Here is an 11,900-nt window from a genome sequence, read left to right on the forward strand (position 1 = left end):
CGCGCCCTCCGACCCCGGCCCCGCGCGCATGCGCAGCGCTTGCGCGACGCGGCGCCCCGGGGCGTTGCTGGGAAACCTCCGCTGTCGGCTGCGGCGGGACCGGCAGGAATGGCGGCGTCGGCTCTGGCGCGGCTCGGAGCGGCCTTTGTACTCTTCGCGGCCCAGGTGAGGGCTGCGCTGGCCGTGACCTCCCCGCAGCTGTGCGTACTGGTCCCCAGCTTCCGGGTGACGCGTGGGACCCCGCCCTGCCCCGCGTGGGGACCAGCCTCCGGTATCCGCGACCCCACGAGCGGCGCGAGTCTGGCCGTGACCTTGCGGGCCTGTTCTTGGTTCCTCTTCCTCCTTTTCTCGCCGCGGGAGTCCTCCCCACATCCTACACGGTGGTCTCGGGGACCTCAGCCGTCGCCACGGATTTCCCTCCTGTGGCCTTGGGCAGGTGGCTGCCCCTCTCGCGCCTGTTTCGCTTTTTGGCAGAATGGGCGCAATGCAAGTGAGATCTCCACCCAGGGCTTGTCAGGGGGTGTATGCCCTGTTCCCCAAAACCTGGCGGCATTTAGGAGCAACCGAGAACCCAAACTTGAAATGGAGTTGAAGCCCCATCCCTTGTCTTCTGTTCTGTTGTGACCTTGGGCAAGGGGGATTCCGGCTTTGAGTCGCACTTGACCGTCTGCAAAAGGGGGCATACACGTTTAGTAGTTTTGGGGTCCTGGAGAGGATGTGGGGACCAAGGGTCTGTTAGCGAGAAGGGTGTTACAGTCTAGCACAGCCTGCGCGGTCCCCGGGGTGGCGTGTGCACGCTGTCCTAGCTTCAGCAGGTTTCCGGTTCTTCCTTCTCTCCTAGGTTCTGCAGCTCAGGAAGGAAGCCTCTTGAAGTCTACAAATGCAGCCCTTAACCTCAAATCTTCCTTACAGTTAGTTCTAGCGGGATGGAACCCAGAAACCTCACACTAAATTAGGTCTCAAGTCTTTTTTGAGGTAGGGTTTTACTAAACTTGCTCCAGCCGGGATCCAAATTTTCATCCTCCTGCCTTAGCCTCCCTGAGTGTGAGGATGACAGATGTGCGTACGGTATAATTCTTAAAGACATCTCTCCCACGCTACTCTCCTTGGCCTCCACTGTGCAGCCCTTCAACTTATCTTTATGGTAGTGCCCAGCAGCTGCTTGGTCTCCGTGTGCCCATTTTTGTCCCTCACCCATCCAGTGCATTCTCAGCCCTGCAGAAGTGCTGTTTTTCGAAGCTCATCAGGGCTTGTCACATCCAGCTGCTAGTGGTTCAGTGCTTTCCTGTCTTATTCCGGAAACCTCTGGGTGCCTGGGATGCTGCCTCCTGGATAGTGAGGTTCACTGAAGGCCCCTTGCCCTCCCTGCTCTTTTGTCACCCTGGAATGGCCCTGGTCTCCCTCCAGTCTTGGCTGTTCGCTACCCTTAGAGGCTGTCTGGGAAACCCCTCTGCTCCCCGGCTGCTTCTCCAGCCCCTGGACTTCCCCAAGTCTGCTCAGCTAGGGGAGGGACTTTGCATTCTCTAGATAGTGACGCAGGGAAGTGAGAGAGATGGCTGTAGGATTGTGAGACAGCACAGAGATTGGGACTCAGTTTCTCTTTGAGGTTTTAAAAGTGGTGACATGGGTGTTCTGAAATGAGTGGGACTGCACCAGGTGGGCGTGGGAGAGGATCGGTGGTGTGAGCAGGAGCAGGCTCCGGGTGTGGGCTGGTGATCTTTGAGGGGATGGCGTGGAGAGTGGCTTAGTGCTTACAAGGAGAGCTTACCCTCCAGTCCTCACAGATGTCCCCATGAAGGAGGCCCTTACACTGAAGTGGGAGGGAGGCCAGGGGGTTCTCCCCGAACCAGAGGGTAGAGGAGGGAGCCCGGGGAGCAGCTCTGCACAGGGGGAAAGGGTGGAGCAGGGCTGTGGCCCAGGCTGGCTGGACAGGTCAAGCCAGGTGGCAGAAGCTCCGGACACTAGGAATTTTGGACTTCATCCTGGGCAGGCAGTTTGCGTTTCAGTCTGAGAGTGGAGCAGGGAAGCAGCTTCCAACTCTCTCTGGAATCTATTATAAAAACTGGGGATGGGGTAGGGGACTGGAGGGAAGTAGGGTCCCAAAGAATGGGACCAGCTATTCTCTGGGGATTGGGCTACTTGGTGATAGTCCTAAACAAACTACTGTGTGGAGACCCAGAGCAGGAGATCTGGCTTCTGCTGCTGTACCCACCTCCTCATCACCACAGGACAGATGTGGGGCAAATTTGTCAGTGTACCTGTTAGTTGATCGAGACAGTATGGGTGCCCTGGGGTGCCCACCCTCTTCCCCAGGCAAGCAGCCTGGTCCTTGATGAAACTGGGGACCCTTTGGAAGGAGGCTGTTCCCCATGATGGTTTCAAGACCCCACTGACAGAGTGGCACACTGTTGTGGTTCTGAGGCTCAATTCTGCACAGGTGTCCCATCTACTTTATGATTGCGAAGCCCCAGAGGTGGCTTTGTCATCCACAGGCAGTAGTGTTGCGTAGCCCTCACTCCTGGGCTCCTACTTCTGAGCTAGGGACCTCCTTCCCGTTCCTTAGTGCTGCAGGAACAGATCCATGAAAAGGAGCAGGCACTTCCCTGGAGTCTGGTGAAAAAGCAGGGTTATTTTTTTAATGGAAAACCAGTTTTTCAGATTATGGGGAAAGAACATCAGTGAATGGGCTTTTGTGTCTTTAAGTGATCTTTTGAAGAGAAGTGGTTCTGTCTATTTCTGTTTCACACAAAAGGCATTTCAGTGACAGCCCAGTTCTTGGGACAGGGCTGGGCTGTGTCTTCTGAGAAGGCCAGATAACCAGTAGGCTCGGCTCTGGGCCCTGTGGTCCCTGCTACTGCCACTCCCTTGCTGGTGGGGACAGACATTGAATCTTCTGCTTAGGAGCAGATTTGGCCATGTTCCAGCACAACATACCAATAGACACAGTAGGTGGGTGGGGTTAGGTCTTCAGATTCCCCTGTGTGGCCCATACCCTGCCTCCCAGCAGGTGCCAGGGGTGCTAGACCTTGGGTGGGCCTGTCTGAAGGGCACACAGCTGGCTGGGCACCTTAGGCAGGCAGAGCAGTGGGGGTACCTGCAGGAGGAGGGAGCAAGTGACACTGGAGAGGTGCTTGGGCCAGAACAGGACCAAGAGGTGGGAGGGAAAAGTGTTAGCCAGGTGCTCTGGGCCTTCCAGGCTGCAATCCGAAGTGCTGGTGACAGTGGCCCCATTCATTTGCCCCAGCCTGGTGCGCAGGCCACAGCCAACACCCACAGGAGGCTCATAGGCTCATCATGTCTGGGAACAGAGAACCCTGAAACTGCAGCTGGTGGTAGACTCTGGCCTTTCAGAATGCAGCCCGTGTCGGCTCTGGACTGTGGGGACCAGGGCGCCATGGGCTTTTACACACTGCTACCCCGCGGTGGCCAGGGCCTCAAATAAGATGCTGTTAGGTTGAATGGGCACCCTTTCACTGTCCCAGCCTGGCATAGGGGGACAGGTGACTTGGTGTGACATCACGAACCCACACTGCTGGTCTCGATACCAAGGCGCAGGGTGGCATCCATCCATGTGTTGTCAGGCCAACGCCACTGCCTGCTTGTTTGTGTGCAGGTCCTCAGGGAATGCCTGGAGTGTGCTGTGGAGTTCAGCCCCATAGGAGGAGCAAATGGTGTAGATGGACTTTCTGCCTCCCAGAATGCCAAGGCAGAGGGCCGAGGTGCCTAGTACATTTGCCCTCTGCAGTTGGGAGTGGCCGGAACCCCTACCCCAAGGCTGAGGGTGTCCTTGTTGGGGTGTCAGGGCAGCTCTGCCTGAGGTGGTGGCAGCCAGGCCAGGCCCAGGCAGGAGGCAGGGCAAGCAAGTGGCTGGCTGCGTGTGAGGCAGTAGCAGCAGGAAGGGAGCCTGTGGTCCCATGCTGGGGTCTCCCTGTACCTGGGATGTCTCTGCCCTGGTGTGAACACATACTTGGTGGGTCCCCAGCTGTGCCAAGGGCCCTTGAAGCCCCCTTCCATCTCCCAGGTTCCTGCTGGGTCATCATGGAGGTACCCAGTCCAGCTGTCCCTGGCTGACCAGTGCCAGGTAGGGGCATGGGAAGGAACAGGAGCCAGGTAGCCTTGAGAGCCCTGCTGAGGCCAGCCAGTTGTGTCCCTTGTTGCTGCGAGGCCTCAGTCCCCCTGGGACAGAGATGGACCTCCCCCCGCCCCCGTGCATGGTGCCCCCAGCTCCTTTGGTTGGTATACTTCCTGCCCTGCTTGCTTGGGAGCTGATGGGGTACCAGACTAGATCTCCCTGATCTGCATTGACTCGGGCTGGTCATGTGACCAGCTGTAACCTCCCCCTGTGGTCAGACCTGCTGGACTGTGGGAACTTCACCTGCTCTTCCCACTTCACCCCAGGCCATGGGACTACTAGGGCAGGGGACAGAGCTTCAGGCACCCTGCAGGAGAACTCTTCCTAGGCACTTGGTTTTTTCCTGTTCCTGCTGACCCTAAAGGCCCCAAGCTTGAGCCATCCTGTCCTGAGTGACAGAACATGGCTGTGGTCCCACCCGCAGTCTCCTGATATGTCGAGGTGAGGATGCTATCCCCAGCCACCTCGTGAGCACAGACACCTGCCCTCAGGCATTGTGTATCACGTGGGGTCTGTCTGAGCGCCCTGTCTCTGCTGCAGGTGGCCTGTGAGTATGGCATGGTGCACGTGGTGTCTGAGACAGGCATCTCTAGAGGCAAAGACTACTGCATCCTGTACAACCCGCAGTGGGCCCACCTCCCACACGACCTGCGCAAGGCGGTGAGTTTCCCCAGGCTCTGGCCTGCAGGCGGCTGTGGTCAGAGGAGCCCCCCACCCCGGCATGCTCCAGGCCTGCTGCTGCCAGTACCATTTCTGCTGCTTTGTGACAGCATCTGCATTCCCGGGCAGTGACAGCAGAGGGCGGGGTCTGCGTGCAAGGAGATGCACACTCTGCTGGTCACCGCTGCCTCTCTGGGGTGCAGCCCCACTCCTCACCATGCCTGCCTGTCCCCTCATGTTGTTTATGGCAGACCCAGGAAGGCCCCATCCTCCAAATAGCTGCCATCACGGTCCCTTCCTCTCTGCAAGTGTGACTGTGTGGCATGAGTGTGAGAGTGCGGGTGTGTGTTGCATGCTCGTGTGCATGCTGTTGCATTGTGCGTGTTGTTGTCCCTGCATCCAACCCTTGGCACTGGACTAAGGGTTTGTGAGAGCAGGGCCCAGCCCAGTCTCGTGTGCTAGCTGGGGCTTCATGAGGCCTGGCTGTTGTGGACCCCAGAGGACACGCAGAGCTGGCAGCGCCTTCCCGACTGGGGCCCAACCCAGGACGTGTCCTTGTCTTTCAGTGGGTGCACAGTACGCAGCAGTGCGCTTCCCAGGCCTCTCGGGGCACTGTAGGCTGTGAGCCCAGAACAAGGCTGTGCAGTAGGCGGCAGCCTTAGACCTGCCTGACCCTGACCCATGGGAGTGCTGAGCCTCACCTCCCAACCTCCAGGGCTCTGTCCAGGAGAAACCCACTGTACACTCACAGGATCCTCAGGGACAGCCCCAGGTCCGCCACACCAGCCTGACCCCTCCTGGAGCCCAGGAGACCTCAGGATAAAGCTTCCTGGCCTGTGCCAGGTGCTGGAGGGTTGGCATGTGCAATGGTGTCCTTTCTGGTGACTCAGTGGTCATAGAACCTCTAACATACTCTCCCCCACCCCAGTCTCTCCTGCAGCTTGGTGACTGGTCATCCTCCCTGCTCTGCTCTCCCAGTGACCTCCCTGCTGGTGGCTTCAGCAACCAAATCCCACTGGTGGCCCGTGGGAACTGCACCTTCTATGAGAAAGTGCGCCTTGCACAGGGCAGCGGGGCCCGTGGGCTGCTCATAGTCAGCAAGGAGAAGCTGGTACGGCCAGTAGTACCAAGTGTGGGCATGCAAGGGGGCATGGCGAGGCACAACTGTGGATCCCCTTACATGTGGCCTTGGGCGGAGGGGTTGCTGTAGTCCAGCAGGGCCTTGGGTGGGGCTCTGGGTGACTTCCCGACCCCCTAATCAGCCTGACCCATGGCTGCCTTATACCCATTTGAGTCCTGGCACCTGGCAGTGGCCATTTTCCTGACTTGGGCCCTGGGCGGCCTTACCGGCTCCCATCTTGTATAGACTGTGCTGGCCAGGGCCTGGGGGGTGACTCCCTGCATCACCTTCCTCTTGGACACCAGGTTCTTCCGGGAGGCAACAAGACGCAATATGAGGAAATTGGTATTCCTGTAGCCCTGCTTGGTTACAGAGACATGCTGGACATCTTCCGGGTAGGGGTGCACCGGGTCCATGCTGCCCACAGGCGCTGAGGAGGGTGGTGGCCAGGGCTGGGCCTGCAGGTGGGTGGGCAAGTGGGGTATAGAGGGCAGAGTTCCCTGCTCAGCCACCTGTTCCCTGGCAGAGCTTCGGTCACAAGGTGCGGGTGGCGCTGTACGCCCCCAGCGAGCCCGTGCTGGACTACAACATGGTCATCATCTTCATCATGGCAGTGGGCACGGTAGCCCTCGGGGGCTACTGGGCTGGGAGCAGGGACGTGAAGAAGTGAGTGCCAGGCTGTGTGTGCAGTGCGGGGGGTGGGGCGCCTCTCAAAGCTGGAGTACCGGGGTGCCCACCCAGATGCTCACTGGGGTGGTGTGTGGCAGGAGGGGTCCCCTCCTGGGGGCTGGAGGATTTCTGGTTCAGTCCTTGACTCCTTGGAGCCCACCCTGGGGGGCAGCCGTCATAAGGTTGGGAAAGTGTAGGTGCTGGCGACAGTGCTGGGCCTGCCCACTGCACTCCCTGTAGTGACTGTACCTGGGAGCTGCCCGCAGGGGTTGGGGCCCCCCCAGCACTCCATGAGCCCGGTGTCCTCCAAGAAGGTACATGAAGCACAAGAGGGATGATGGGCCCGAGAAGCAGGAGGACGAGGCAGTAGACGTGACGCCCGTCATGATCTGTGTGTTCGTGGTCATGTGCTGCTCCATGTTGGTGCTGCTCTACTACTTCTACGACCACCTTGGTGCGTCCCACGAAAGCTGGTGGGCAGGGCTGGCTTGTGGGTGTGGCGTCCCTCACTTCTGCCCTTCCCCCTGCAGTCTACGTGATCATTGGCATCTTCTGCCTGGCCTCCTCCACCGGCCTCTACAGCTGCCTGGCACCCTGTGTGCGCCGCTTGCCCTGCTGTGGGTGCAGGTGAGCCTGGCCCTGGAGTGCCTGATCCCTGTGTCTCAGCCTGTCCAGTGCAGTTCAGGGTGTAGAGCAGGCGCTCACTCAGTGCTGGCCCAGAGCAAGGCAGAATGCAGGGGTGGGCACTATCCTCAGAACCCTTTCCCACCCATGTGCCCAGGAATTCCCCACTCCACCCCCTGTGTCCATTCCACAGCCATCTAGGGGGATGTAGGGCCCTTGGGTCACCACTGGAGCTGCAGACCTGCCTTGCTTAGAATACCCCACATGCCAGGGCTCTGGAGAGCCCCTAGCCTAGCAGCGGGTGTGTTCTTGGCAGCAGCTGTGGGGCTGAAGCAAGGCCAGATGCGGTTTCAAAGGACCCTCAGGGAGAGGCTGTTGCATGCAGGCACGGGTAGTCCTGGTGTAGCAGGGCTGCTGTGAGCTCAATGTAACACCATCCTGCCTGCCCTGGCTCTTTATCCGCGGGAGGGGACAGGGGCTTGGCGGGGCTCTGGGGGATGGCCCCCATGTGAAGGCTTTGTAGGGGGCCTTTGGCTGTGGGTGTGGGTACAGGGTCCAGGTGGGGGGAGGGACCCGGAGACTGTGGGCCATGAGGTCCTGGGTGCTGATGGGCGGTCCCCACCAGGATCCCAGACAACAGCCTGCCCTACTTCCACAAGCGCCCCCAGGCCCACATGCTGCTCCTGGCGCTCTTCTGTGTGGCGGTCAGCGTGGTATGGGGCATCTTCCGCAATGAGGACCAGTGAGTGCTGCCACCCCTGAGTCCCCTCTCCTGTCCTCAGATGCCCTAGTGGCAGAACCCTCTGCCTTTGTTGAGATCTCCTGTCTAGAGCTGCTTCAGCTCCTGTCCAAGCCCACACCACTAGCCTGGGCACCCCGCCGCCCTGTGTCCGGTTTCACCCCAGGCTGGCTGGGTGCCCCCAGGTCCTGATTGCAATCTGAACGCAGATGCTGCACACCCTTCTAACCCTGATGCCCATGGTCTCTGTGGGCCCCCAGGCAAGGGAGACGCTGGCCCAGGGCCACTGTTGTCCCCATGGAGACCAGCATGGCTCCTGTGTGGATGCTCCAGGCCCATGGCTGTACCAGTACCCCTCCTGCTGCTGCACCTGCTAGTGCAGGGATGGAGGTGTGTCTGCCACACACGGACTGCCACAGAGCTGCTTGTCCCCACCCAGCTGCACCGCTGTTGCTGACACCATCTGTCGCTTTCCCGGGCTTCTCCCATGGCTGCCTAGCACTCTTGGCTGTGGTGCAATTTGGAGCCCCGACAGATTTAACTGGCAGAAGGAAGACAGGAAAATATTTTGAGTCCTTTGTACACAGAGGCTCACAGCAAGACCCAGGCCAGGCAGCACCTCGGTACCCCACCCTGGCCCAGCCTGGGTGAGGTGTGTTTGCTCTGCATCCACCTGGAGTGTGGCCTCTGTGTGCAGATGGCTGGGGCTAGGTGCAGTGTCCCAGGTCACCAAGGTCTTGCCTTCCAGGTGGGCCTGGGTCCTGCAGGATGCTCTTGGCATTGCCTTCTGCCTGTACATGCTGAAGACCATCCGCCTCCCGACCTTCAAGGTGAGACTTGCCACAAGGGGGCTCCACAGGTCCCCACCCCCTACTGCCAGGGCTGGCTGGAGTTGCACAGACTGTGTTCTGTGCAGCCCCTCACACACTGCTCCCTGCAGGCCTGCACACTGCTGCTGCTGGTGCTCTTCATCTATGACGTCTTCTTTGTCTTCATCACGCCCTTCCTGACCAAGGTAGACACCCAGCACTGGTCTGTGCCCTGCCCCCTGCCCCCTACCCCCTGACGTGGTCCTTCTGTGCAGAGTGGGAACAGCATCATGGTAGAGGTGGCCACTGGACCCTCAGACTCAGCCACCCACGAGAAGGTATGTCACCCCCATTGCATTGCCTCACCCCAGGGTCTGTGGGGGTTGGGAGAGGCTGCAAGGGCCTAGAGAGAGCTGCTCTCCACTCTCCACAGCTGCCCATGGTCCTGAAGGTGCCCAGGCTGAACTCCTCGCCCCTGGCCCTGTGTGACCGGCCCTTTTCCCTCCTGGGCTTTGGAGACATCTTGGTGCCAGGTGCCAGGGCCAGGGGGTCTGGGGGATATGGAGTTGACAGCCTGGGCTGAGGCTGTCTGGGAGTGGGGATAGGATCCTGCCGCACAGGCTGTGGGGGAGCCTAGGGGTGGCCCCTGACCAAAGCAGTCTTGGCCCCATCTGTGTTGTGGTCATGCTCCCAGGAGGGCCTCACTCCCTGGTGCAGAAGGTAGAGGCCTGCCCAGCCCTCTCACGGCAGCCATCCCATCCAGTGATGAGCTGGTGTGCGTCCCTGGTACTCGTGATATCAGCAGCCTGTCAGGAGGTGGCCTTGGCTGGTGCTGAGGCTACGGTCCCCTTGCAGGGCTGCTGGTGGCCTACTGCCACAGGTTCGACGTGCAGGTGCAGTCCTCCAGGGTCTACTTTGTGGCCAGCACCATTGGTAGGTACCACGCATGCTGGGAAGCTGTCCTGTCCAGGCCCCTGCAGTGCTGGCTGTTTCTTTTCTCCTTTTTTTCCTTTCCTGTTTGCTCCCCTGTTTATCACTAGAACCGCGTATACTATTTTCTGTTGAGTGCAGATCGTTTCTCAGTGTGTTCAAGTTTAGCATGTGGTGTGTGCCTGTCACCCCAGTGTTCTGAGGCAGGATAGTTAGAAGCTGAAGCCCGGTGGGACAGTTTAGTGATAATGAGACCCTGCCTCCAAGTATGAAATAAGAGTCACAAGGATTGGGGATGTAGCTCAGTGTGAAGATCCCATCCCCAGTACCATAAAGATGAAAAAAAAACCAAACCCACAGGGGGATTGTCCGCCGGCTGGCTGTTGTGAGTGAGAGGTGTCCCATAAAGGGCCTCCTAAGGCCATCACCCGCCTGCATTGGGTCTCGCTCCCCTGCCTCTGCCACCCATGGCTCCTGTGCTGCTCATAGTTGTGCCCCATGCATGTCATCCCAATGGGTGGGGGTGGGGTGCCCAGCCTGCACTGGCCAAAGTGACACCCACGGCCCTTCCCCCTCCCTCCAGCCTATGGCATCGGCCTCCTGGTGACGTTTGTGGCGCTGGCACTCATGCAGCGTGGCCAGCCCGCACTGCTCTACCTGGTGCCCTGCACGCTGGTGACATCGTGCGCAGTGGCCCTGTGGCGCCGGGAGCTTGGCGCCTTCTGGACGGGCAGTGGCTTTGCGGTGAATACCAGTTTCTATGACTGTCTGCGGGCGTAGTAGCCTAATGGGCCCTAACTGGGTCACAGTTGAGTAAGACCTCGCCTCCTACTAAGCCCCACCCTGTTTCTGCTTAGAGAGGTTTTGGTTTGCACATTGATTGTGATCATGGGGGTGTGTGAGCCGTGGGTCCCCTGGACCAGGCACAACCCAAGGCTAACACTTCCTTGCTAATGTTGCTTCTGAAAAGTAGTGAAGGCTGTTGGTGTGGACACCACTAGTCTTCTCTTTCGCCATCATGGGGCCTTGGGCCATTAGGGAGAGGGGCATCTGTGGCCACTGTCCCGTCACCAGGGCAGTGTCTCATTAGGGGATCACAGAACTGGGAATTGTCTGGGATGGGATGCACTGGGATGGGCAGGCTGTCCCAGCCCCGCATTTGTCCCTGTGCTCATGGCCTCTCCTAGAGCCAAGGGGAGGGTGGTGACTGCACAGCAGTGAGTGGGTCCCCGCGGGTGGGTGGTCCCTTTCCCTGGGCCTCCTGCCAGTCCTGAGCTGCCACCCAGAGCTCCAGGGTGGTCCCCTCCTGCCCTTGCCCCACCCATGGCCTATCGGCAGCAGTTTCTGCTGTCCCTGCCAAGGGTCTGCTCCAGGCTCTTGTCCCTATGTCACCCACAGCCTCTCTCCTGCAGAAAGACCTACCTCAGTCACCATGGGCCCCGGCCAATAGTCCCCAACTTCCGAGGGAGCCAGACAGCCCATGCCCCCAGCAGCCACCAGGTGAAGAGCAGGCCAAGGCCCCCCTGCCCACTGAGCAGCCCCCAGAACCTTCTGCGTCAGAGGAAGAAGGGGCTGCAGCGCCTGACCAGGAGCCCAGGAGCCTGGCACCCAGCACCCCAGAACCCATGGGCCAGGACCCGGCCTTGCCCGGCCCCGCCACCCAGCCTGGGATCTCAGCCTAGGGAGAGGGACATCCAAGCCCTTTCGGCCTTGCATGGCCATCCCCAGCACACCACGACGCTGGAGCCATTGGCACCTGCAGGAGACACAGGACAGCCACGCCCACCAGCCGGGCCCATGCCGGCCCCCAACATGGTGCTCAGCCCTCGGCAGGGCCCCATGGCCCTCCTGCCCTCACCTGCCCGCGCCCGGCCTTGTTAGCCTAGCTCTGCACACTTGGCCGCCTCAGCCCCTCCAGCTCCACAGTCTTCCATAAGGTCCTCCTCTTGGTCACTTGTACCATCTGCTTGCGGCTGAGGCCATGTCTGGTGCTTTACCTGCCACTGCTTCCTTTTGGGGTTGTCCTCCCTGTGGGGATACAGCTCTGGGCAGCAGAGGGACAGTGTGCTGAGCAACCATCACTGTCCATGTGAGGTGGGCCATGCAGAGAGCGTGCCCAGCCCAAGCCACACGGAGAGCGAGGCCTGCAGGACTCAGGACCCTGACTGGTGAAGATGAAGGACGAGCAGATGACCGTGGCCCTCCCAGGGCCCAGAG

At 59.9% G+C, this 11,900-nt stretch overlaps 2 protein-coding genes across 7 annotated transcripts in view; one reads left to right on the forward strand and one right to left on the reverse strand.

Annotated features, from left to right (window-relative positions):
• Positions 1–30, reverse strand: part of Lsm7 (LSM7 homolog, U6 small nuclear RNA and mRNA degradation associated) — a 6,515-nt gene extending 6,485 nt beyond the window's left edge. Inside the window, exon 1 of the mRNA XM_004632936.2 lies at positions 14–30. Within this exon, the coding sequence (XP_004632993.2) occupies positions 14–30 (17 nt within the window). The remainder of the gene's footprint in view (positions 1–13) is intronic.
• A 5-nt stretch (positions 31–35) lies between these two features.
• Sppl2b (signal peptide peptidase like 2B) lies at positions 36–11,659 on the forward strand. 6 transcript variants are annotated; one of them, XM_023716996.1, is made up of 15 exons: positions 36–165; positions 4,673–4,792; positions 5,721–5,903; positions 6,218–6,307; positions 6,439–6,578; positions 6,893–7,035; positions 7,112–7,208; positions 7,831–7,947; positions 8,693–8,774; positions 8,885–8,959; positions 9,029–9,091; positions 9,187–9,286; positions 9,609–9,686; positions 10,267–10,427; positions 11,082–11,659. In XM_023716996.1, the coding sequence occupies exons 1-15, from the start codon at positions 109–111 to the stop codon at positions 11,562–11,564; spliced, it is 1,989 nt and encodes a 662-aa protein (XP_023572764.1). In that variant the 5' UTR covers positions 36–108; the 3' UTR covers positions 11,565–11,659. The 6 variants fall into 6 exon arrangements, with proteins under 6 accessions (XP_023572764.1, XP_023572767.1, XP_004632758.1 ...); XM_023716999.1 differs by having other exon boundaries at positions 11,096–11,459; XM_004632701.2 differs by having other exon boundaries at positions 10,267–10,491; positions 11,096–11,182.
• The last annotated feature ends 241 nt before the right edge of the window (positions 11,660–11,900 follow it).

This window comes from Octodon degus, unplaced genomic scaffold (assembly GCF_000260255.1).
Source record: "Octodon degus isolate 3935 unplaced genomic scaffold, OctDeg1.0 scaffold00050, whole genome shotgun sequence".
Classification (NCBI taxonomy): Eukaryota; Metazoa; Chordata; class Mammalia; order Rodentia; family Octodontidae; genus Octodon; species Octodon degus.